We start from the raw sequence: 26,149 nt of genomic DNA, 5'->3' as shown, positions 1-26,149 counted from the left end.
CTGATTCTATCCGCACCTAGAAGCAGTTAGAGGAACAGTTCCATATACAATATCATTCAGAAGCTGCAGAAGCTGGGATTGCTGATTTGGCACAGGTCCGCCAGAAGCGAGGAGAAACGATGGCGGAGTACATCCAGCGTTTCAGAGAAGTTAAGAATCGGTGCTACTCGATTCGGATTTTAGAGAAAGAAGCAGTTGAATTGGCGTCTTTGGGACTGGTAAAACCGGTCAGAGATCTGGTTTTCTAGCTGGAGTTCAACTCTTTAGCTCATCTGGTACAGAAAATGATAATATACGAGCAACGCCACCCAGAATTGTACCAAGACAAGTTCAAACGTCAAGTAGTAATGGTTGACGCTGAAGACTCCGAAGATTCTGGGGATGATCAAGAAATAGCAGTTGTGGAGTGGGCACGGGGGGCAAAGCCCGTGCCCTGCAAATGGGTGAAACAACAAGGGCCTTCGAAGGGATTTGATTTTGATGTGAGCAAAGTCGAACAGATATTCGACTTACTCTTGAACGAGAAGCAGTTGAAGTTCCCTGAAGGTTTCAAGATCCCAACAGCTTAAGAGCTCCAGGGGAGATCATACTGCAAGTGGCATAATTCTTTCACTCACGGTACCGGGGACTGCAAGGAACTCCGGCGATAGATACAATCGGCTATTGAGCAAGGCCGATTAATCTTGGGGCAATACGCCATGAAGGTTGATACTCAACCATTCCCGAAAGTAAATATGGTGGAAGGGTACGACCGATCAACGCGTCGTCAGCTGGATTTTACGCTCGGTATTAACATGGCAGGACATACATCACGACAGCAGGCAAGGAAGCAAGAGGCCGATTCCCGCGATCGGCCCCAAAAAGAAGAAAGGGACTACATCACCGAAGAACAGGTCAGGCACGTTAGGAATCAACGACCAGTTTCCTCTCATCTTCTGAGAAAATACCAGTATCAGTATCAACAGCGTCTCCAACGCGAGACTGAAGAAGAAGAATATGAGCAGCGCACTGGGAAACGCCACAAGAAGCGGGAGGATACGCGAGATCATTGGCATTGCCCATTCTTCAGATACTGTTGGGATTCTGGTATGAAACGACTACTCACCCTTGAAGATTGCCCAGAGTGCAAGTCCTAGAAGCGAGATGTAAGAAACGCCTCAGTTTTTCAACGTTTGGGACCAGAGCAGCAACGCCATGGACAAGTCGAGTCATCGCGCACAGGAAGGGACTCAGAAGATGAGGATGATAAATATCACCGACCACGCTGGTGCCCTGACGGGCTTAACCGGTCCCAAAAGCGGAAGGTGCAGCGGTTGCGCAGCCTGGAAGAAGCCCAGGCCCAATATTTGGAAACACTAAGGAAGGCGCGACCAGATTTGGCCGAGAAAGTTCACCGTCCCCAAAAAGCAGAGATGAGATCCTTTAGGAAAGAATGGCGACCCAAGAAGTTGAAAGCCGATGTGAAGACATCAGCTGATGCACACATGGTGTTTGTTCTCCCTGTAGAGTTTCATGCACCAAGCCATGAGGAAGTGCCACTTGGGGCCACGGCCAGTCATATTTGAGAAGCCCTGAGAGAAGAATTACAGGCACCTGAAGGCTTTATATCTCAAGGGGTACATAAATGGTCAGCCTATCAGCAGGATGCTAGTCGACACAGGAGCGGCGGTTAACATAATATCGTATGCAATGCTGCGCCGGTTGGGGCATTCTGTTGGAGATCTGATTAAAACCAACATCACGTTAAGCGACTTCAACGGACAAACTTCGGAGGCACAAGGAGTCCTCAGCGTGGATTTGACGATAGGAGGCAAGACCGTCCCTACTTCATTTTTTTTGTCAACAGCAAGGGCTCGTACACCGTCCTGCTTGGGAGAGATTGGATCCATGCCAATTGCTGTATCCCTTCTACTATGCACCAATGCCTGATTCAATGGGATGGAGATGAAGTAGAAGTAGTCCATGCGGATGATTCTGTTGAAGTTTCACATGCTGCCATGAGTGTCTGGGACGCAGAAGACCAGGAGCCTATCTCAGGGATTAGCCTAGAAGGATGCGACCGCGTGGAAGCTACAAAAAACGGGGTGAGGCTGGTCTTATCCACTGGCCTTACGGAGTAGAAGGGGTGCCACAGTTAGTCTGTACCAAGGAAACAGGAGAGGCCGATCCCTGCGATCGGCCCCAAAAAATACGAATTGAATTGTTTTTTTCATCCATATTACATTATAAAGAGGCCCGCTCGAGCAGCCGGCCAGGTGTTGATTGTAAAGAGGTACAAATTAATGAAAAGAACAAGTCGGCCGATCCCTGCGATCGGCCAAATCCTTTTACTTCATATTCATTGTTTATTTGCAGTATTGACCTGATGGATGAAGGGAAGCTGGGATACAGGTTTACATTTGCTGACGAGCTGGAAGAAGTCGACATTGGTCCTAGGGATAAGCCATGGCCAACATTTATCAGCAAGAAGTTAAATCCAGAGTTGCAAGAGCCGACGATAATGTTGCTGAAAGAATATGCGGATTGTTTTGTCTGGGATTACACAGAGATGCCCGGGTTGGACAGAAGTATTATGGAGCATCGGCTCCCTCTCAAGCCAGGATTTCGGCCATTTCAGCAACGAGCGCGGCAAATGAAGGCCGAAGTACTAGAGGAAGTCAAGAAAGAAGTCGAAAAGATGATAGAAGTAGGCTTCATCAGGACATGCAGGTATGCTGAATGGATTTCCAGCGTTGTGCCTGTACAGAAGAAGGATGGCCGGTGGAGAGTCTGTGTAGACTTCAGAGATCTTAACAGAGCTACACCAAAAGATGAGTACCCAATGCCGGTAGCAGAGACGTTGATTAATGCAGCTGCCAGTCATAAGATGTTGAGTTTCATGGATGGCAACGCTGGTTATAACTAAATTTTCATGGCTCCAGAGGATATCCATAAGACCGCATTCAGAGTACCAGGTGCAGTGGGGTTATTCGAGTATATGGTCATGACTTTTGGGCTGAAAATTGCTGGTGCTACATACCAACGGGCCATGAATTATATGTTTCATGACTTGATCGGTAAGCTGGTGAAATCTACATTGATGACGTGGTGGTGAAATCTGCATCGGCTGAGGGGCATTTAGGAGACCTACAGCGGGTTTTGGAATGAACTAGGAAGTTCGGGCTTAGAATGAATCCAAAGAAGTGCGCCTTTGGTGTATCGGCCGGCCAGTTCCTGGGTTTTCTGGTTCATGAACGAGGAATTGAGATCAGCCTAAAAAGTCAAGAAGCTGTAAGAACAATGGTGCCACCTACTACAAAGAAGGAACTCCAACAACTCATTAGCAAGATCAATTTTATCAGGAGATTTATTTCCAATCTGTCAAGAAGAATTGAGCCATTCATGGAGTTGGTGAAAGTTAAAGCCAATGACGAGCTTTGCTGGGGGGCAGAGCAACAACAGGCATTTGAAGATATCAAAGAATATTTATCCAAACCGCCTGTGTTAGTCCCACCCCAGCAGGGTAAGCCATTCTATGTTTATCTGTCAGTAGGTAACACTTCTATTACTTCGGTCATCATACAAGTGCAGGATGGCAAGGAGAGAGTTGGCTTTTATCTTAGCAGAAGCATGCTAGATGCAGAGATAAGGTACCCCGAAATTGAGAAATTATGCCTTTGTCTATTCTTTACCTGTACAAAGCTCCGCCACATCCTGCTTTCTGCCAAGACGATTATCATCTGCAAATCAAATGTTATCAAACACATGTTGTCGGCCCCGGTGTTGAAAGGCCGACTCGGTAAGTGGATGTTTGCTTTGTCAGACTTTGATATCTGGTACCAGCCTGCGAAGGCAGTCAAAGAGCAGGCGCTGGCCGACCTCGTTGTAGAAAGGACTAGCTCAGACATAGCAGCACTTTCCATCCATGCATGGGCTATGTATTTTGACGGGTTGGTCTGTGGAGATGGTTCTGGCATAGGCATTCTGCTGGTTTCGCCTCGGGGGGCGATATATTCCTTTTCAATCAGATTGCCAACGCTTGCACCAATAATCTAGCCGAGTATGAAGCGGTGCACAAAGGTATGGAATTGCTTCTTGAGGCCGGAGCAGAAGCAGTAGAAGTTTTTGGGGATTCAAAACTGGTCATCTCTCAGCTTACAAAGACGTATCGATGTGAGAGTGCGTTGTTGTTTCCTTTGTGGAGACAATACCAGGAGCTAATGGCCAGGTTCGGATATATAAATTTATACTGGATACCAAGAGTACAAAATTCTGAGGCCAATGATCTTGCCCAGATGGCTTCAGGTTACAAGGATACGGCGGATGGAGCCGATTTTCCAATAAACCTGTTGGATCAGGGGGATTGGAGAGCCGATATTTTCAATTACTTGAAGGATCCGGCTGGGGGGCACCTAAGAAGATACGTTACAAAGCTATGAAGTACGTCTTGATAGGGGACGATATGTTCTACAAGACTCTAGAAGGGTTACTGCTCAAGTGCTTGGGGCCGATTGAATGCAATCGGGTTCTACATGAAGTCCATGAAGGTGCGTGTGGTACTCATCAATCAGCCCACAAGATGAAGTGGTTGATCAGACGCTCGGGAAGATTGCTTCAAGTATTATAAAGGATGCCAGGCCTGTCAGAGGTTTGGAAAAATATAAATAGTACCAGCATCAGCAATGAATCCTATCATTAAACCTTGGCCATTCAGGTGTTGGGGCATGAACATGATCGGTAAGATTAATCCTCCATCGAGTAAAGGCTATCAGTTTATTTTGGCCATCACAGATTATTTCACCAAGTGGGTAGAGGCTGTTCCTATGAAGTCAGTAACATTGAGGGACGTCATCAATTTCGTCAAAGAACACATTATTCAGAGGTTTGGGATTCCTCAGACCATTACAACAGATGGAGGGTCGGTGTTTATATCTGATGAATTCAAAAAGTTCGCTGCCGACATGGGGATTAAATTGATCAGGTCATCTCCATACTACGCTCAAGCAAATGGACAAGCCGAAGCGTCTAACCAGAGCTTGATCAAGCTGATCAAAAGGAAGATTGATGAACACCCACGGCGGTGGCATGAAGTATTATCAGAAGCATTATGGGCTTATCGTGTGTCATGCCACGGGGCAACAAAAACTTCACCATATCATTTGGTGTATGGGCAGGAGGCCGTATTACCATGGGAAATTACGGCCGGTTCAAGATGGATAGAGTTTCATAATGATTTTGACTGCTGAATAATATGCCGCACTAATGAGCGACAATGTGGAACACATTATAAAACTCAGGCTTTGGTCGCTGCAAAAGATCAAGGAAAATAAGGCCAAGGTAGCCCGCGCGTACAATAAGAAGGTTAAACCGAAGGAATTCCAAGTTGGAGATTTAGTATGGGAAGCGGTGCTACCATTGGGGACTAAGGATGCAGCATATGGTAAATGGTCTCCGAATTGGCATGGGCCTTATAGAGTTGATCAAGCTCTACCAGGGAATATGTACATGCTTGAAGAATTGGATGGAGTTAAATTTCCGGTAGCCATCAATGGCCAACACCTCAAGAAATATTTCCTGAGCATGTGGGAAGACGAGTGATGAAGCCGATATAATGCATCAGGCTATGGACCAACACAATCAGGGTATCTGTGAGGGAAGCCGATCTGATACATCGGGCTGCAAGTCAACATGATTGGGTACTTCGTGGTGTGTTAGGCTGTAGGCCGATATCCATCGGGTACTTTAAAAGCCGGTGCAGTGCATCAGGCTGTAAAATTAGAATGAGATAAACAAGTCAGATATCTAAAGAAGGAGCAGTGCAGGTCCGTGCACGGAGCTAAAGATTGTGTAGCCGATGTTGAGCCATCGACTTCAGAAGCAATAATTAGAACCTGCAAGTCCCGAGTGTCGATAAAAGTAGAGAAGTTGATTGCAGGTGTCTCTTGATCTTGAAAGAACAGGTTCGACTTCTTTGCGGGTTTTTTCCTAATAATCATATTTTTCAACTTGATTGGGAATCGGGGGAAAGCAATAACAACATGAGCAGGTTCGACTTGCTTTGGTACATAGCCAGATGGCAAAAGAAAAAGAGGGGTAGATCTTGACAGAGTACTCTTGTTATTAGCGAGACCATTTGAAGGGTACTCGAGTCCTTGGAGGTCCCTGAGATTTCCGATCCAGAATAAAGGAAAAACAGGGGGTTGGATTGGACAATTCAAGGAGAAGGGCCGATGCGATGCCATCAGACTTTAAGATTAGATTTTCAGACATGGGCTTGCTGAGATAAAAGGATTCATTTACAAGAGATTATTACAAAAGAAGCCGATCTACCGGCTCTGTGCACAACGGCGGACGACCCTATGAACTACCACCAATAGGTCCCTAAGGACTTGCGGCGCTTGCATGGGGGGAACACACTGGTGTCATCATCGCCGCTATCGCCGCCGCCGTTGCTGCTGCTGTCGCCACCATCACTGCTGTTAGGACCGGCGTCGTCGCTGGCATCCCCGTCGTCTTCTGAAGTCGACGATCCACCGCGCAGGAACCCTCCTGCTGCAGAGTCATCGTCGGTGGAAGTGTCCCTGGCATCTTCTTCTGAAGAAGAGAAGAAGTCATCATCCTAGGAATCTTCGTCACCTTCGTCCAGATCCCCATGAAGGAGAATCTGGAGGTCCTCATCGTCGGTCAGGGATTCATCATCCTCTGACCAAGTGCTCTGCGTCCCAATGCAGAGGAGTGAGAGCCTCGTACGAAGCTACTAGATCGAACTCCGGTGTTGCCTCCCTGGAGGTTTCGGAGTCAGGAGGGGTGATGGAGATTATGGAAGAAGAAGAAGAGGAATTGGAGGAGGCGGAGGAAAAGGAAGCCATTGTTGGGGGATGCAGAATAATGCTGGTGCGGTTAATGCGCGGAGGAAGAAGATGAATAGAAGTAAATCCGCTGATGCCAGTTTATAAAGGTAGAGATGGAAGGCGAGGCAGCGCGATCGCAATCCCCGAGGAAGAAGTCGAAGGGTCGCGTCTGATAGCATTGGAAGGCAGCGCGTGCGTGCAGGCCCTGGAAGTCGAGGGGTCACATCCGATGGCATTGGGAGCGGCATGTGCGTGTACAAATCTTAGAAGTCAAAGAGGTGATGGTTTCAGAATTATCATTGCCAAAACCAGGGGGGCATGTGTTATCGCCATAATTTGATTGGGCCAAGAGATGGGCCGAGAGCAATATGGGCTGAAGAAAATCATCATAATAGTCTGCGAATCGGCTTCTGTGCGAACATGTCAAGGGCCAGGATGGCCATGTATCTAGTAAGAATAGTTTAAATATAGTAAGTTAGAGATTGTATCGTAATCATCTAGGGTTAGTTAGAAAAAATTAAGTCTCCGGACTATAAATATGTATCGTGAGATTCAATAAAACAATCAATCAAACATTCACAACAAACTCTTGGCGCATCGCCTCCCCTTTCCCAAGGGTTTCTCCAGGTATCTGACATGCTGCTCTGATCATGCTCCGCATGGTCGGGGCAGCATTGCGTTTATCTGTTTATCTTTGTATTTCTCGTACTGAAGCGTTGTTGATGATGAGTAACACTAGTTATCTTGAACGATTATGATACTGCATTGGTTTTGAATAGTATATCCATGCTCTGCTTGCTATTCGTAATCGTTTAGCTGCCCTTGTATGCAATCCCAGGTGCAAGGGCAGCACCTTGCTCTGTTCTTGCTTAGTAAATCTAATCTGTTATGGTAGTTCTTTGTTCTATAAGGAATCAGTTTAATATCCGTATGATTAGGCCCTTTAAACGGGTTAAATATTCCGGCTGCATGATTGGTGCCTTATGATAACCTAACGAGGGATTGTTCCGGGAATCAACTTGTTAGTTGGTTTTTAGGCCTATTTTTGGGTTAGCGTATTGTTATCTTTCATGTTCGTTAGGCTTAACCACGCGTAGGATGCTTCGGTTATACGGTGAAAACCTTTACTGTCGTAGATTGGATTAGCTTGGTGATTACAGAGCATGCTTTTATCTTTTCTATCGGATTTGTACAAGACGCTTAAATATTAATAGATCCGATCTGTTAAACGGGGCAATCGACTTCTTTTAGCCGGTTCTGAGAGGTACCCGAAGGTCCAACTTGGTACGAAGACAGGTCTGACCTAGTGCAGAGGCTCCATCGGCTCTTCTAGCCGATCTTGGGAGTCATGTTAAGAGCCGCTCGTGGCTCGGACTAATGTTTGACGTGGCTGTGCATGCAGGGAATTAACTGATAACGACTTCTACACCTTCCTGATCAGGTATAGGTCAGGTGGCACGCCTAGCACTTCACCAAGCCAGGGCGTGTGCTGGACTTCTGGGCCGTTGACCGAGGGACCGGGACCCACCAGCAGTTCCGGAAGCCTCCCGGCTCCTCGTGTTGCCTGTCGCTGCTCGTCGGTGGGTTTTGACCGACAACAGATTCCCATCAACTTTAGCGCCTCGATCAACTCGAGCAACTCATCGACTTGTTCCATCTCAGATGCAGAAGGATTCTGGCTCCATTCTGGTTGCGGTATTGGCACTCCTCCGGTCCTATCTGGCAGCAATGGCTTGTGATTCCGAATATAAAGCCACGTCTTTCCAACCTGAGGGACTAGTGGGGAACTTATACTTGATATATTTCTCATCCATCTTCTGTTTCACCTGGAATCCGGCCCCTCCAACTATGTTTTGGTGCTGAAGAATAGGTTGGGGTTTCACTCGAAAAAGGTATCAAAAGAGAGCAAAATGGGGTTCGATCCCCAGAAAAGCCTCACACAGATGCACAAAGATAGCTACACGAGCTATAGAATTTGGGTTGAGATGATGGAGCTAGCCACGAAGAAAATTGGAGGCGGGGAGGGCCAATCCCCTTTCGACAAAATGCAGAAAAAGTACGATTTCATCCGTATTTTTTTAAGGATAAGGTTGATGAAAAGAAGGGCGTCATTGAACAACATCTTGGCCTTCAAGAAGACCCTCGGTAACAATATTCAAGAGAACGTTCCTGGAACACTTACCGTAATTCCAGTCGCTGCTTGCTGACTTGGCTTCTTTTTCCATCTTCTCTTTGTCTCCCTTGCTGGCAGCCTTCTTGTTTCCCATCCTTGAAGTCACGAGTTTCTTCACCTGCATGTGCTCGGGGGCTCAAGTAGAGGGTACGGGATGCGCGCAAGGAGAGTGCAGATGTAGAAGCGGCTACACGGCGGGAGGGAGAAGACTGAAACGGCGTAGTCCTAGATCTAGATCTAGGAAATAGCGGCGGCTAGGAGATGGAGGAAGACGAAGGGCTCACACAGTGGGGAGGCGAGTGAAAGGGTAAGTTAACCCTAAGTCACCACGCGATTAAATAACCAGCGGCGGACCAGTTTTACTGTGCGGAAGTTGAGGAGTTTTTCTCATAATATGATGTATTTTGAGTGGTAATTTAGGATAATTTTGAGGAAGTTATTTGATTAACCATTTTTAGGGATATTATCCTTAAAAGGGGGTTTCGAATTTCAAACTAATTTTTCCTATCTTAACCATCAATTCAAGTTTATAAAAATATGCTACAAGGCATGCTACATTCATTTGGATTCTTTTTCTAAATCTTTGGGATTTGGATTCAAGGTTCGAGAGCTGCGGGGTATATGTCATCAGTGTCTTATTTTTTAAAAATATTTGGAAGATAAAAAAGATGTTTTAAGACTAATTTGACCCTCAGCCTGAATCTTTGATTCAACCTAAGGTTCAGGGGATACTCCATATGGAGTGCGATTTTCATTGCACCCGATATAAAACAAGACTTAAAACTACTCAGGGAATGAACACCTCACAACCTTGAGGCAGCCAAGGAAGTACTCGAAGGACGCCTGCAGTACTCGGCTACGAAGAGTTGAGGGGCTTGTCAGACCCAGGACCACGAAACTGCACACATGGCATAGAACATTGTAGAATAACGGATGGGGTATGTCCAATACCTCATATCTGTTGTAATATACTCGTATGCGAGTAGAACTAGTCGGAATAGAAGGAAACTATCCGAGCAGTACTCGGATAGAACTCCTAGACTTGTATTCGACTAGGATATTTGTAACCTTGTCCCCCAAGATTATATAAGGGTGGGCAGGACCCCCTCCAAACGATAACCAATGTAAGGCAATATAAATCACCATACAGGATGTAGGGTATTACGTACATCACGGTCCGAACCTGTCTAAACCTTGTGTTGATTGCACTTCGAGTTCCTGATCTCGGCAACACCCTGCCTGCAAGTCTACTACCTTAGGGTATGCCTAGGTAGACTTGCCAGTAAAACACCGACAGGTTGGTCCACGAGACCACGGATATGTAAAACTCTTGTGAGAAATGTTTGGGCTACTAAATTGGTGCTACAAGTTAGAGATTGTTGCTGTTTATTGAGTTCCAAATACTTTTGAAGTTGGAGCTTGATCTTCTTATACGAGCTAGGGGTTTTACTATTGTAAAATGTATTTTTCTTGTCTAATCAGTACAATCGAAAGAATAGTCCAACCAAACATACACATAGATTGATAGCTCTGTCATCCTCTAAAGAAACTGGGATATTTTTCCGAGCTTACATGTTTTTTGTCTTTATTATCGATCGTCAAGTACGTCGATCTCTTATAACCCAATAAAACAATCAGATTCTTATCAACAAAAAGAAATACAACAATCTGATTTAAAACACCCTACAAAACATCCAAAAAGTCATCAATTCTTGGTAAAGACTTCATTACTGATGACCACACGAAAGAGCTACCATCACGTGGCTTGCTAGTGGCCACATGCTTACGACCATTGGGTACCATTTTGAAATTTCCATACTAACACACTAGATAAGTCTAACTAGGTGAAACATCACATGCGATGGTTTCAAACTAAAAAATATCATAAATTCAAAAGCAAGCATCCGTACACCACTATGTTCCTCTAAAAGATACATTCAAAATTAGATCTCACTTGCATATGTTTAGATGCTAATTTCTTCATGGTACAAAATGTTTTTGTCTTTGTTCTAATCTGCTTATGATTTATTAAAAACATGGTTATGTGTGTTTAAAAGGTTGCTTATTATAAGTTTGTTGCCTCGTTGAGGAACTGAGTTCGTTAATAGATACTGATATCCATGATGGGAAGAGAGCACTGATGGTGCTAAGGCATGATAAGATAACTGGATAATTATAACTGAATATCTTTTGTGTTAAGATGTAGGCAATTTCGGTGAATACACCTTGGCATTTTATTTGGTTTATTAATATCTTTTTGTTGTTTGGTATAGGCAATTTTTTGTCCAATTAAAATATAGCTTCAAAATATGTATTGACTGGTCTTGTTTTGTTGATAAAAATTTAAGAATTACAATGATGCAAAGGGATTCTAAATCCTATATATGTTTTAAGAAATATAAGCATTTAAAGATGATTCAATCTTCTCTTTCATGCGTTCACACTTGTCCTATAGATACGTGCAACTTCTTGTGGCTACTAGTGAAGAGTGGCACGTGTTTAAAGTCAAATTATTTAAAAATAATTGGATTGCATCGAATTACTATTAAAAAATCTCATTTATTGCGTGATGCAATAACTAATTATTTTTGCTATCTAAAAGTCTTAAAGGGAAACAACATTTAGTATCTATATAAGACAACCATTGATTAAATATGGAAGCATATTATTTTCACGTGGATATTTATAGAATTAGTTAGTCAACAAATTGGCGAGGGACGTGGTGAGCCAGTGCTAATAGGAAGGAATGCCTAGTCTGGTTTGTTACCGATAGGAGCTTGCATGAGTTTATTTGGAGCAGCTTCTCTCTCAGTCTTTTTCCGATATAATTTTTCCATCTATTTGTATTAAACTCTACTTCTTTTTTATCAACAGGCTTGTGTACTTCTCCCTTACCCTTTGCCGCTTAGTTTCCCGTTGATAAGTGGAATCACCTACAATTGTAAAAGAATCATGAATAGATCATTTGTTTATTAATCACAACCATGAAGCACAAAGCTTATAATAACAATTTACTAAAAGAAGACATGAGAAAAAAAATACCATCACCAACATCATGGATACAGGCTCCTCATGTAATTGTCGCTTACAACGATTCAAGGTGTCTGTGATATCTCCAAATGGTCGACGACCATACATTGCTAGAAAATATTCAATTGATCAAAATATACCGTTTGCATAGAACCATAATAAATAAACTACATGGATCATGGATCTTTATAAACACAGAAAGCTAAAATACATGGTTTCCTATAAGCAACATATTAAAAAAAATATCAAAAATTAAATGAGAACCACATCTTACCTCTACCAGTTTTAGCAAAGAGCTCGATCTTTCAGTGTCATCATGAAATACAGGGCAGACTAATTGGCGTTCCGGTTTAACGGTGGCGACCAGCATGCTAGGTGCGCCTATCATGAGGGTCACCATAGGGTGACAAGTAAACATTCGAATGCATGAATGCAGGCAAGAAAAAAATCAATGAAAAATATTTGAATGGATAACAAAACATTACCTCTACAAACTTCTGTGCACCATTGCATCTAGCAACGAAACGACCAGCGCAACTTTATTCGCACCTCTAGGGACAGCTTCTAGCGGGACAGGGGCGCTGGTGACCTCCACGACAACGGGTGCGGGTGCTGACGACCATGTAATGTGCGATGTTAGGAGGGGCAGGGAGAATGGGGAACGCCGGAGGACTAGGGAAACGCGGTCGATGTGTTAGGCTGGTGATCTAAGATATGATTTCAACGCCATGATGAACAAAACCTCCTGCCTAACCAACGACATAAAACTGCTATCACCATAAACATTGCAACATGGGCAGGAGGCAGACCTTGGCGTTGGATGCGACGTCCTGTTGGGTAGCTTCTGATCGATGGAGAGGTCCTATCGGTGGAGGGATCCTATCTTGGATGAAGAAATGGCACCAGCTTCTTAGCGCGGCAGTGGCAACAATGGGTTGAATGATTAACCCTAAAGGTGTATGGCTTTATGGGTGCGGTGATGGAAGGCAAGAAGACATTATACTTTTGGAAAGGCTTCCTGCGGTAAGATCACCTGCAATTAGCCCCTTGATTAATTGATAGGGATATCTTCATTTAGTATAAAAAAATTTATATTACTTAATTTATGTTCCTCTATTTATACTACTCTATTTTCTATTTGTCCATATGAGTGATTCATAAGTAAGAAAATAAATATTTATAAATCGAGTTTGTGCATAAGGAAAAAATATGCGGGGATCAATTTTCTTCCTTAATTGTGTGCGTCTTGCAATTAGCCTCTTGATCGAGGGATATCTTGATTTATTTAGTATGAAAGTAATTTATAATACTTAATTTATGCTCCTCCATTTATACTACTCTATTTACTATTTTCTATTTGTATATAAGGAAAGAAATAACCGAGGATCAGTTTTCTGTTTTAATTGTGCGTGTGAGGATACTCCATGCGGCGGGTACATTGGATAGGTATGTAGAAGTATTTGGTTAAAAAAATTTTAGCTTTTAGTTGGAAATATTTTCCTTCATTCAAAAATAGGAATCCACCTCTTTTCGTCAAATCTTTTGGCTCTGCCAAGTGGGACTTCCGTGGGTAGTACGGTGGACCTAATTTTGATGAGAAAGGATTTCAATTTTTTCAACTTTTATAGTATAGAAAAGTAGAAAAGATACAACAACATTTTCTAAATTTGGATGCGCCATAAAGAGAGATTAAAATACAGCGGCCGTATATTAGTTGGGTCTATGTCTCTAAATCATTTAAATATTTTAAAAAACAAAATTGTGAGAGCACCCGTCCACCGGGCCGGGCTGCGCCACTCTGCCTCGCCTGCTCGCATGCATGCTCCGCAGAGCCGCGCCGCCATCGCTCGCCTTCTCGAGACGGCGGCTGCCGCCCACCCAAGCACGCGGGCTCCAGCCATGGCCGCCTTCCCGCGCCACATCGGCCGCACCCGACCGAGGCGCCGGCGCGCGCGCCACAGAGCAGAACCAGGTCACGCTGCTCGCCCACAGCGCAGCAGCCGCCGCCCGCAGGCTGTTCGACGGAACGCCCGGCCAGTCCGCGGTCTCATGGAACGCCGTTATTGCGGGCCACGCCAGGCGCGGGAGCGTCCTCGACGCTCTGGACGCTGCCGCTCGGATGCACTGCGCCGGGTTGTCGCTCACGGAAGCCACGTTCGCGTCGGTGCTGGGCGCCTGCGCCCGCGGGCGGCGGCTCAGCGCGGGGGCACAGGTTCACGGTCAGGTGATCAAGTCCGGGTTCCAGAATTTCCCCATCGTAGGGGCGTCCCTCCTTGACTTCTACTCCTCGTGCTCCGACCTGCGCGCGACTCGCGCACTCTTTGAGTCCCTGCACCAGAAGAACGAGCTGCTGTGGAGCCCGATGGTAGTTGCGTTCGTGAGGTTTGGCCTGCTGGGCGAGGCCCTGGACTTGCTGGAGCGTATGCCAGCGCCTCGTGATGTGTTCGCGTGGACAGCTGTCATTTCAGGCTTCGCAAAGGGCACAACCAAGTGTTGCATCAGGGCACTGGATCTGTTTGTGAGGTTTCTGGCTGATGATGGTGTCATTCCAAATGAGTACACTTATGACAGTGCTCTGAGGGCATGTGTGAAGCTGCAAGAATTGGATTTTGGGCGATCAGTTCATGGATGTCTGATTCGAAGTGGGTTTCAGTCTGAGCAGTTAATCACCAGTGCTCTTGTCGATCTTTACTGCAGTTCTGATGCTTTGGATGATGCACTGCTGGTTTACAATGATTTGGAAATGCCTTCCTTGATTACATCCAATACACTGATTGCAGGGCTTATATCGATGGGAAGGACAGAGGATGCTAAGATGGTTTTCTCACAGATGCCAGAGCATGACTCGGGTTCCTACAATCTGATGATCAAGGTATATGCTATTGATGGAAGGCTTGAAGACTGCAGGAGGTTGTTTGAGAAGATGCCTCGGAGAAACATGGTGTCCTTGAACTCCATGATGTCAGTGTTGCTCCAGAATGGGAGGCTGGAGGAGGGGTTAAAGTTATTTGAACAGATAAAGGATGAGAGAGACACAATAACATGGAATTCTATGATTTCGGGTTACATTCAGAATGATCAACCTTCAGAAGCGTTGAAGCTATTTGTGGTCATGTGCCGGTTGTCTATTGGAAGGAGCCCTTCTACATTCTCTGCTCTGTTGCATGCATGTGCAGCAATTGGAATGCTTGAGCAAGGCAAAATGGTACATGCTTACCTCTGCAAGACTTCGTTCGATTCCAATGGTCATGTTGGGACAGCTCTTACAGATATGTACTTTAAATGTGGTTGTGTGAGTGATGCACAGTCTGCATTTGGTTACATCACATCAGCCAATGTTGCTTCATGGACATCTCTTATCAATGGTCTTGCACAAAATGGTCACTGGTTGGAGGCTCTTGTACAATTTGGGAGGATGCTAAGGCATCATGTCAATCCCAATGAAATCACTTTTCTAGGGCTCCTTATTGCTAGTGCTCGTGCTGGTTTGGTTAACAAGGGGATGAAAATCTTTCACTCCATGGAAAACTATGGACTAGTTCCAACCATGGAGCATTATACTTGTGCTGTCGATCTTCTTGGTCGAACTGGACGTACTAGAGAAGCAGAGAAGTTCATCTGTGAGATTCCTGTGGCAGCAGATGGTGTAGTCTGGGGAGCCCTACTTACTGCTTGCTGGTATTCGATGGACCTGGAGATGGGTGAGAAAGTTGCTCGGAGGTTGTTTTGCATGGGCACAAAACATAGGTCTGCTTATGTCACGATGTCCAATATATATGCTAAATTGGAGAAATGGGAAGATGTTGTGAAGGTAAGAACAAGATTGAGGAGTCTAAATGCAAAAAAAGAACCTGGCTGCAGCTGGATTGAGATCAAGGATATAGTTCATGTATTCCTTGTGGATGACCAGAATCATCCTGAGAGAGATAAAATCTGTTTAATGCTAGAAGATTTAGTATCTCATATATTATCATATTCTGAACCTGATGATTTGGTTATCCATAGCCTGAATTATTGATTTACTGATTGATTGAAAGAAAGGCTGAAAGCAGGGTTTTTTCTTTTTTCTGAAGGTTGTTTTTGTGCCTTTGTGATCACTAATTGTTATGGATAGATAAGCATCTCTGTGCGAGAGGCTGAAAGTCAGGAATTACCTTGAATGCATGCAGTTGATCACACAGTCTGCTGTTGATATTCCTGATGTAAGTTCTTTACCTGCCAAAGTAGTTTAGATAAAGAATGTAAAAAGTATTGGTCTAAGGCTAAGCTACTCAAAGGGACAGAATAATAGTATAACAAGTAGAAGGCATAAACTAGCTCATTATTAGTGAATTAAATTATTTATTATGAGAATGAGTTGTGCCTAGTTCCAAACTCAAAGTAATTGAACCTTGCAAGTGACTTGTTAAACTTTCATAATCAATACACCTTTTGAAGTAGCCATTTTTTGTAGTAGTTCAATGAATAGCTGGTGGAAATGTTCTGTTTCATTTCTTAAATTTGATATTTTATGTTTCTAATACATATCATGTCTGAACCTGGAGTCAGGAAACTCTTATGAAGCTGAAGGACCACAAAGGGTTGTTTTGATACTACTTGAACATCAAAGAAAGGGTATATCTAACTTCGTAAAACTTTGGGTAATTTTTTTGCTCTTCTAGAAGTTTAATCTAGATTACCTGTTGCGTGATGCTGGTTCAACACACTAGCTCATATATTTTGTGTGTATATTATTTTTCCTTGAACAGTTCGTTGGAGGAAAGTATGTGTGTTTGTGTTTTCCATGGCTTTGCATTAGGTGAATGCTTCTCCAAAATAGTCACAAGATTGTTAAACCATTTTTTTCTCCTTGCCTATAAACAGCACTGCAACTTCTGAAGTAAAAATGAACAAGTTTGTTTCCATTATAATCTCAGCTATGTCATGACTTCTACCGTTTTCCTTTTTTATCATCCATTGCATGGTGGTTAGGCTGTTTTTTTGTTTTTGTTTTTTTTGCGAGGAGGTTAGGCCGTATTCAGTTGCATATTTGCATGCTAGGTGCATTCCGCATTTGATTGCCAAGGAGGAGCAACTTGAGTAATAATTGTATGGTCAGATCCCAGTTCACTGCGAAGAGTTCATTTTGAGTGTTTGCCGAATGGCTGCAATGGACGGTGTAAAGATCTTTGGGGTACCTATAATTGTTAGCAAGTGCGGTTATCAATCAAAAAAATAAGCGATGGTATGGCGTGTAGCAAAGCTCTGCTGTTCCGGAAGTTCTCTGAACATGAGCAAGTCACCTATCAGCACTCAGCATGTGTTTAAGAAGCCTTTCAGGATTACAGCCTCAGATAAATTTGTTTTTATTGGATATCTTCTCTTCAGCCTGTGAAATTTGGGAACACTGTGGCACCTGTACAACCACTTGAGATGCAAGTCAATTCTACAACTGAACCTAATCCTCGACAATTACTGCTGATGCGTTGTCATATGGCTTTAATTTAAGTTTTGTTATGATGCTGAATATGGTACGGAATTTTGCTGTGATGATATGTACAGTATGCGTGGTCCTCTTTATTTCGATCTGCAGGGTATGAACGAATAGCGAGATGCTGAAGAAATTGTTTTTCTTAAAAAATGCTTTCTTTGTTAATATGAAAGCAAATATGCCCATGTGGCAAAGCTTTAGAGATTCACCTATAGCTATTGGAAACTGCAGTTTGAAGAAATCACCAACTGATTTGGTGAATTTCTAGTCGAAATCTTCATTTGCTTGTGTTTCTTTCCCAAAATTCTTGTTATAGTTCACCCCTTTTTTTTTTGAAGAAATGTTCGGACCATTTCAGCAAGAAAACAGAGTAATCTTTCTTTCATGAAATTCCTAGCCATCATCTCCGATTCTTGGCATTTCCTGGAGAACGAGTCTATCTCGTTTTTAGAAGAGGTGTCAGTTTAGGAGTTAGCTAAAGATCTTGTTTTTTTAAAAAAAATAATCAGATGTGAACTGACTTGTTGGATGCACGCAGGTTGTGAGAGGCAGTCTGGAAGCCTCCACAGCCTTCCAAAACTCTCCCGCCCTCGCAACCCCCGTCTCCGGAAGCATCCACCAACCACCTGCCCTGGTTGCCCAGTCCAGTGTCCGAAGAACACTCCAGAACCGCTCGCGCCCCCTATAAAATGCTGGTCTCGATGCACTTGGCTCGAGTTGCGAGGAATTCGCAGGACAAGCACGCTCAATCACACCCGCGAAGGCGCGCTGATCTGTCGCACAGGGGCGTTTCTTTGGTCGATCGATTGATCTCTGAGAAGCGATGGCGGACGACGCGTTCAACCTCCCCGGCGCCGGCGAGGAGGAGGAGGAGGAGGTGATGGGAGACCTGGATGAGGACGAGGCCATGAAGGACCTCGACGCCGGGGAGGGGGAGGACGAGGACTACTTCCCGGCGACCATGAAGGTCGGGGAGGAGAAGGAGATCGGGAAGCAGGGGCTCAAGAAGAAGCTCGTCAAGGAGGGCGAGGGCTGGGACCGCCCCGAGACCGGCGACGAGGTCGAAGGTACGTGCCTGCCTGTGCTTCTGCTGGTTGTTCATTCGCCGGAGGTACGGGTTTGCTTGCCGCCGGGACGTACGACATGGCCGGCGCACGAACAGTGTAGAGAAAATGGTGTCAGTGCCAGTATCTGCGATTCGTTCTGAATAGGCTGTTCGCTTGATTGAAAGCACACAAGTTCTGGAGATTGGTTGTTGCAGTTGATGGGCACAACTGATTCAGTTTATCTGAGAGCTATTTCTGAATCGAACTATTCGCTGCAGTGCATTACACTGGCACCCTTCTCGACGGAACGAAATTCGATTCCAGCCGTGACCGTGGAACCCCCTTCAAATTCAAGCTCGGACAAGGTGCGTAAAAGCAGCTGCAGCAAGCATAAGGTCTGGTTGTTCATCCACATTTTGAGTGTTCTTGTATCATAATGTAGATCCTTTTCAATCTGCAGGGCAAGTGATAAAGGGATGGGACCTGGGAATCAAGACCATGAAGAAGGGTGAGAACGCGGTCTTCACTATCCCTCCAGAGCTCGCCTATGGTGAGACTGGCTCGCCACCGACGATCCCACCGAACGCAACGCTTCAGTTCGACGTTGAGCTCCTTTCATGGGCCAGCGTCAAGGATATCTGCAAGGATGGTGGCGTCTTCAAGAAGATAGTTACTGAAGGGGAAAAATGGGAGAATCCCAAGGACCTTGATGAAGTTTTTGGTAAGATGTTGTATGATGGTACATTTAAATTGGTGCCGGTATTCTGTGTTTTACATATTGTTCTTGACATGTTTTGCTCAACTGATTCATACAGTTAAGTACGAGGCGAGACTTGAGGATGGAACTGTTGTGTCCAAATCTGATGGTGTTGAATTTGCTGTCAAAGATGGTTTGTATCTTGAAACTTGGACCCTCCACAATGTGGGATTCAGCTCTGAACTGTTAGTTCTGAACTTACAAAACTTGTGCTGTCAGGTTACTTCTGCCCTGCGCTTGCCAAGGCTGTGAAAACCATGAAGAAGGGTGAGAAGGTCCTCCTCACTGTCAAGCCACAATGTAAGTCTCCAAGTAATTGTATTTTAGCCCCTTTTTTTTGTACATTTTCGGAATTGACACCAAGCCTTGTAATTAGATATATTAATAATATTCTTGTGTACCTATTACGACGGTCAGATGGCTTTGGGGAACAAGGAAGACCGGCTTCTGGAGATGAGGGCGCTGTGCCCCCCAATGCTACCCTGCATATAGATCTTGAGCTGGTGTCATGGAAGACGGTGACACTTATTGGAGATCGCAAGAGGATTTTGAAGAAGGTCCTCAAGGAAGGCGAAGGATATGAGCGTCCTAATGATGGAGCAGTAGTGAGAGGTGTGTGATACTTCATGGGATCCTTCTCATCTTTCCTTCTAGCCATTGCAATGTTGCATTAACTCTAATTTTTGTTATGATTGTGCAGTGAGGCTTATTGGCAAGTTGGAGGATGGCACTGTCTTTGTAAAGAAAGGGCATGATGGTGAAGAGCCATTTGAGTTCAGGACGGATGAGGAACAGGTTATTGAAGGGCTTGACATAACGGTGGTTAACATGAAGAACGGAGAGGTTGCGTTGGCGAGGGTACCACCTGAACATGCATTTGGGTCTGCTGAAACGAAGCAAGATCTTGCTGTGGTTCCTCCTAACTCCACTGTCTTCTATGAAGTGGAGCTTGTTTCCTTCGAGAAGGTGTGCTTAAAATCCCTTGACCGTGCATGTTTAGCATAGCTGCTATTCTTGGTCAGAACATGTCTACATTTGTACCTTTTGTGCAGGACAAAGAATCATGGGATCTAAAGAGCAACACTGAGAAGATTGAAGCAGCTGCCAAGAAGAAGGATGAAGGCAATGCCTGGTTTAAGATGGGCAAGTACGCCAAGGCTTCCAAGAGATATGAGAAGGTAAATGACAACATGCTCTTCACACAGGTTCTCTGTTGCTGGCGTCTGATAACATGAGAGAGATCATTGCTAACTCCATTTTCTTATTGAACAGGCTGCAAAGTACATCGAGTACGACAGCTCCTTCAGCGAGGAGGAGAAGAAGCAATCTAAAGCTCTGAAGATAAGTTGCAAGCTCAACAACGCCGCGTGCAAGCTGAAGCTGAAGGAATACAGAGAAGCAGAGAAACTCTGCACTAAGGTATGGTATACAAATTCATGGGTTGTCCTTTGCATCGTTATTTGGGTTGGAAGCACTGGAACTGACAATGAGCTCTATCATTCAGGTTCTGGAACTTGAGAGCACGAATGTTAAAGCCCTATACAGAAGGGCGCAGGCATACATCGAACTTGTCGACCTGGATCTGGCAGAGCTGGATATCAAGAAGGCCCTTGAAATTGATCCTGACAACAGGTAAAGCACCAAGTCTGAAGCTTGAAGCCTTGTAGTGCTCGTCGCTTATGAAAACATGGTGGAGTAAGTCCTCTTGCCTGTGTTTTGTGCTGATCAGGGACGTGAAGCTGGTGTACAAGACCCTAAAGGAGAAGATGAGGGAGTACAACAGACGGGACGCCAAGTTCTACGGCAACATGTTCGCGAAGTGGAGGAAGCTGGAGCACATGGACACCAAGGTGAGCTCCCGTTCCCCTCTCGATTCAGCCTTTTGCTGTCTCCTTTGCTTCAACTGCCATTGACTCTTACGCCTTTGCTTCTGTGATGAACCGCAGAAGGTGCCCGGGAAGCAGGAGCCCCAGCCGATGGCCATCGACAGCGCTGCGTGAGAGAGCTCCGAGTCCGTGTGCCATGCGTCTATGGTCACCGGTGTCGTCCGTCAAAAATGTCTTGTTTTCCTGCTACCGTGCGCCCATGTGTACTCAGCTGCGTGCTTGAAGCAGTTTGATCGTTTGCTGCTGGATATTCATGTTACCGTGGTGTCTCAGCTGTGGTAAATCAAGTATCACTAGCAGGCTTTTGCGGTGTACGGGACATGCATTTCTTCTATACTATGGCATAAGAAAAGAAAATAGCGATGGGACCTGTTCTCTAGCTCTATCAGCATTTGCTCTTGCTCACCATACATTTCTTCCTTGAATCAGCAGCCTCTTGCATCATCATCAGTTGTGCTCAACATTTCTGAGAGCCTCTCATTCGGATCAAAACCATGAGAGGCGACCAGTCAAATTTAAATGCGCGAAACCATTTCGGTAAACACTTGGCCGCTGAGAATAATATGACAGTTGACTTCATTTTCAAGTTTTCCTTTATACAGGTAAACTATCATGTTGCTTGAGCTGGCAGTCTCTCCGCCAGGAAGCGCTAAGGCTGGTGCCAACGGGAGCGGTACTGTCCCCCTGTTGGGAGGCGGCGGGAGGGAGAGAGAGGGCGGGATCCATCCTGCCTGGCGGGAGCGGACGCTATCGTCATGCTCTGGTCCGTGTTGGCAGGTGGGAGGCGGGTGGGGGCGCGCTGGCGTTGGGCGAGAGAGGTGGGGCGGGAGTGACGTGGCGCGTTTCTACTGTCCCCCTGTTGGGAGGCGGCGGGAGGGAGAGAGAGGGCGGGATCCATCCTGCCTGGCGGGAGCGGACGCTATCGTCATGCTCTGGTCCGTGTTGGCAGGTGGGAGGCGGGTGGGGGCGCGCTGGCGTTGGGCGAGAGAGGTGGGGCGGGAGTGACGTGGCGCGTTTCTATCGGTACACGCGGAGATTGAAATAATTAAATTTGGAAAAGAAAAGCTAACGTGAAGGAAAGAAAAGTGAAAGCTGGTACTATAGTCTGTACATTGAAGAGGTGGGATGAGAGTGGGGTGAGAGCTGACGTGGCGGCACTGGACTCAGCCTAACATGGGCTGCACCGTTACTTAGGGGCTGTGAGTCCAGCTAACACAAACGTGAGACTACTGCTGCAGGCTGCTGGCCCCTGATTTGACCGGACAACGTGCGATAGTCCTTACTAAAAATTCCTCTCCTCTACCGTTCCGTTGGTTAAGTCCTAAATTCCTTATATACCACTGCCAGTGACTGTAGAAGAACCACTTATCATAGACACAACGATAGCATATACAAGGGATTACAAATTTTTTCGGCAATAAGAAAATTGGCTTATTATGGATACAAACTGCAACAGTCCTGTATCGGCTGCCATACAGCACTACAGCAGGAATTGGTGGAATGGTTGAACCTGGAAGGGCCATGGCTCAGGCCAGTGGCCTCCGTTTTATACTTGCACTAGAGCATTTGCATACCATCTTCCGAGAGAGTCAAAGAGCGGTCGTTAACCAAGCAGTAACTGAATGTTCATAGACACTTTTAATCATATTAGCGACATACTGTAAAAGATATTGTAAACTAGAAGTTACTAAATTTTGATTTTGGCCACAGCAGCGCCGGCGTTTGCCTCTGTTAGATAATTTCTGTCATCTTTATTATATTCCTAAAGAAACAATATTTTATCCTCCTTTCTCCTCTCCTGGACCGTGGATGTAATCTGTTTCTCTTCATCTTACTTTTGTAGTATTTCCCAGCTGCTTGAGCCAACATCATTCGACATCCACTGACGGCTGGATCCGGGTGACGTCCACGCTACTAGTGCTCAGTGCTCAGTACGTCCACCCGAAGTTACATGGTTTAATCTATTTTCCGGAAATGAATGCAAGAATATTACCAAAACAATGAAGTTAAGTTAAAAAGTTGGAATATACAAAAAATTGTCAACCAGCTCAATAAGTTAAAGCAATTCCTAAACCTCAAGTTCGTCACTTGAAGGTTTAAACCTGTCAATTTTGTTCCCTCTTAATGAAACACGTGCCAAGGCACGTTCTCAAAATAAAAACTGTCAATTTTGACTAAGTTTGAAAGGATGAAATTTAGCCATGTTTGAAGCAATTTTAAAATTTAATTTGACTAAACACTCAACTTTTGACCAATGTAAAACGTGTACTCACTTCAAAATGATTAGGTTCCTTTTTGGTGCAAATTTGGTTTGATAGTTCAAAAATCAAGTCATCAAACCCCTGTTTTAAACACTTAAGGCTGAGTTTCAATTTTGACCGCACTTTGACCCTCTTTGACAGATTTTTGAATTTTAATGCAAATTTTAGTTTAAATAGCTAGTCAAACTCCATTGACCCCGACCCTTCCTCTCTCTGCATGCCATGTGCTCACTGCCCGATAGCCGGCGGCCGAGCCGGCCATCGCCGCGCTCATCAACTCCTAGCACAAGCTGGCCTAACACTGGCCGTGCCCGACTGCCCCCCACCCCCTATCTCCTTCCCAGCATCTCTCTCCTCCCATTCTGTCCCTCCCCTCTATTTTCACTAAGAGCGAAGCTCCCTACCAGAGCTCCGCACCCACCGCCATCTAGCCACCGTTGCCCCTCGATTCCCTGCACCTACAAACACCTTATCCTCTCCACCCCCACAAGTGAGCCTCAGGCTTGGCCACACTTTCCCCAATTGGAATCGTTCATTTTTCTAGCCACCAGAGCTCCTTTGCCCGTCCCGACAACCTCACCGATATCAACCACCATCCGAACCCCCTAGTCACTAACTGACCGTGCAAGACGCACTTGCACACCGGGGAGACCCTTGACCTCTTTATGAGGCCATCCCAACAAATCATTCACCATCCCATGTAAGCAAGAGAAGATATCACCTAAGCAAAAGAACAAATGAACACTGGACTAATTATATGTAGTCGATCTTAGAAGCTACAACAGCAGGTGACTTCACTCCTAACTAAAACAAACTTCAACATATATGAGAATTTTATACTAACCAAATGTTCTATGTGCTTAGGTTTACATATAAAGAGGATAACACCGTTCTAGATGGAGAAGATCTTGAACATTTGGACTGTTCCAATCAACAAACTAGCTTCAAAGATCGGAAATAAACTCTATCATCCCGTTTTAGGCTGTTCAGACTGTCAGGAAGAACCCATCATAACTCTAGCTTTCCAATAGCTATGGAGACCCATAAGTACCTGTTGGAAAAATAACAAAGTCTACTTTCAAATGCAACAAACCACATATCATTTGGATTTCCCAATAAGAAGTTATCAGAAATTTAGTGGAGACTGCACAGAAGCCCAGCAACCATGCGAGACCTCTCGGGATTTCATTTTGTGGTGACCTTTGAGTTAGCATAGCTCTAGAAACTTCAAGATCCATACACAACCGACTAGAAAAGTTGTTCCTAGTATTAATAAACTTTGTAACCAAACTATTAGAAGACTTTTTGATGAATCAAGTACAATCCCTTTTTTCAGCTATGTGCTAGCAACTTTAGAGAGTGTTTCTCTACCCTTTTGTTTTTGTGATTTTTCCTAGAAGCATCCACTTCACCGGCACCCAATCCGTGCTCCTTCTATTTTGAAAATGGTACAGTAGTGAGAAAAAGATATTTAGTCACAGTCAATGTTCAAAATAGTGGATTAACGGTGTGCTTGATTGAGCTGTAGCTGTAAAAAAAGCTACTGTGAGCTGTAAGCTGAGAAAAAGCTGCTGTGAGCTGTCAGCTGTGAAAAAGTTGAAAGCCGTTTGATTAAAAATATTTGTAAAACTGTAGATTTGATAATAAATATTTGTAATGCTCTCATGAGATAATTTATATGCAAATCAATCGTAAAATAATATCTTGTTCACATATTTACATATAAATAACTATTTTACAAAAGAAAAATTGTTTTATTTAAATTTTGCATCCACCATTAGCATATTATTTAAGTTTTAAAAAGATTTTTGAGATTCTCTTAACTTCTGGGTTTTCTATAAATTGTCAAGACACAAAAATACTATGCATAATTACAAGTTTTTGTGAGGGCCTTTTTGCAAAAACTTCTTGCAATGTCGTTCCCCTCCCTTCCAGCCACCATGGGCGACCTTTGAAGCTCAAATTGGCATGGGGCAAAGAGGAAATAGCTGCTGGGAAGAGGGGAATCGAATTCCCATGCCATGGCAAATCTATTTGATAGGGATTTTCGGATCAAATCTGTAGGGAAGCCGGCTGAGTTTGGGGAGGGACGGCGAGGCCTCGCCGAGAACGAGGACACGGGGTCGGGGGTAGGGGACTCGTGCGGGGGAACCTTGAGCGCCGCCGCCGCCCCAGCCGTGCAGACGCGCGCGGACCATGGAGAGGAGGAGGGAGTCGGCGCCGCCGCTGCCCAGCCGTGCAGGCGCGCGCAGGCCTCCCGGAGGTGCGGCTTCGGCGCGGCGGGACGCAGGTCAGAGGCAGGGGACTTGTGCCCAGCCGTGCAAGCGCCCGCGGGCCTCCTGGAGGTGCGGCTCCAGCGCGGCGACGTGGACGGAGAGCCCCCGCGAGGCGAGCAGCACGGACTGGTGGAATTTTTATGAAAAGTTTGAAGCACAGCAGTTAAAGTAAGGGGTAATATGCTGTGATATTTGTACTATCTAAAAACTGCTTTTGCCTGTGACTTTGGTTGAGAATCATTGTTGGCTTTTAGCTTAAAAGAAAATAAAAGTTAATTGAAAAGCTCGATCAGGCAGGTTTCTATAGGCTAAGAAAAGGCTATAGCTATAGCATCCGCTAACCTTATTTAGCGATTTAGCAAATTGGGTAATTAAGAAAAACTTTGCTGCCGCAAACTCTACTTCACAAGGGAAACTAGC

The 26,149-nt window shown here is 44.9% G+C and overlaps 2 protein-coding genes across 13 annotated transcripts; both read left to right on the top strand.

Annotated features, from left to right (window-relative positions):
- The first annotated feature begins 13,809 nt into the window (after positions 1–13,809).
- LOC112900419 (pentatricopeptide repeat-containing protein At2g13600-like) lies at positions 13,810–18,176 on the top strand. Of its 12 annotated transcripts, none has more exons than XM_025969272.1 (4): positions 13,810–15,844; positions 16,107–16,235; positions 16,582–16,647; positions 18,042–18,176. In XM_025969272.1, exons 1-2 carry the CDS (start codon positions 13,853–13,855, stop codon positions 16,125–16,127), a joined length of 2,013 nt encoding a protein of 670 aa, XP_025825057.1. In that variant the 5' UTR covers positions 13,810–13,852; the 3' UTR covers positions 16,128–16,235; positions 16,582–16,647; positions 18,042–18,176. The 12 variants fall into 12 exon arrangements, with proteins under 12 accessions (XP_025825057.1, XP_025825056.1, XP_025825055.1 ...); XM_025969271.1 differs by having other exon boundaries at positions 16,578–16,647; XM_025969270.1 differs by lacking the exon at positions 18,042–18,176 and adding an exon at positions 17,074–17,618.
- A 26-nt stretch (positions 18,177–18,202) lies between these two features.
- LOC112900422 (70 kDa peptidyl-prolyl isomerase-like) lies at positions 18,203–21,620 on the top strand. Its single transcript, XM_025969273.1, has 12 exons — positions 18,203–18,570; positions 18,828–18,914; positions 19,010–19,270; positions 19,365–19,439; positions 19,526–19,606; positions 19,724–19,918; positions 20,007–20,272; positions 20,359–20,484; positions 20,579–20,725; positions 20,811–20,938; positions 21,036–21,156; positions 21,253–21,620. The coding sequence occupies exons 1-12, from the start codon at positions 18,327–18,329 to the stop codon at positions 21,304–21,306; spliced, it is 1,785 nt and encodes a 594-aa protein (XP_025825058.1). The 5' UTR covers positions 18,203–18,326; the 3' UTR covers positions 21,307–21,620.
- The last annotated feature ends 4,529 nt before the right edge of the window (positions 21,621–26,149 follow it).

The sequence above is a fragment of the Panicum hallii genome, chromosome 7 (genome assembly GCF_002211085.1).
Source record: "Panicum hallii strain FIL2 chromosome 7, PHallii_v3.1, whole genome shotgun sequence".
Taxonomy (NCBI): Eukaryota; Viridiplantae; Streptophyta; class Magnoliopsida; order Poales; family Poaceae; genus Panicum; species Panicum hallii.
The sequence above is the reverse complement of the archived record's forward strand: the minus strand, read 5'-3'. Positions and strand labels throughout refer to the sequence as shown.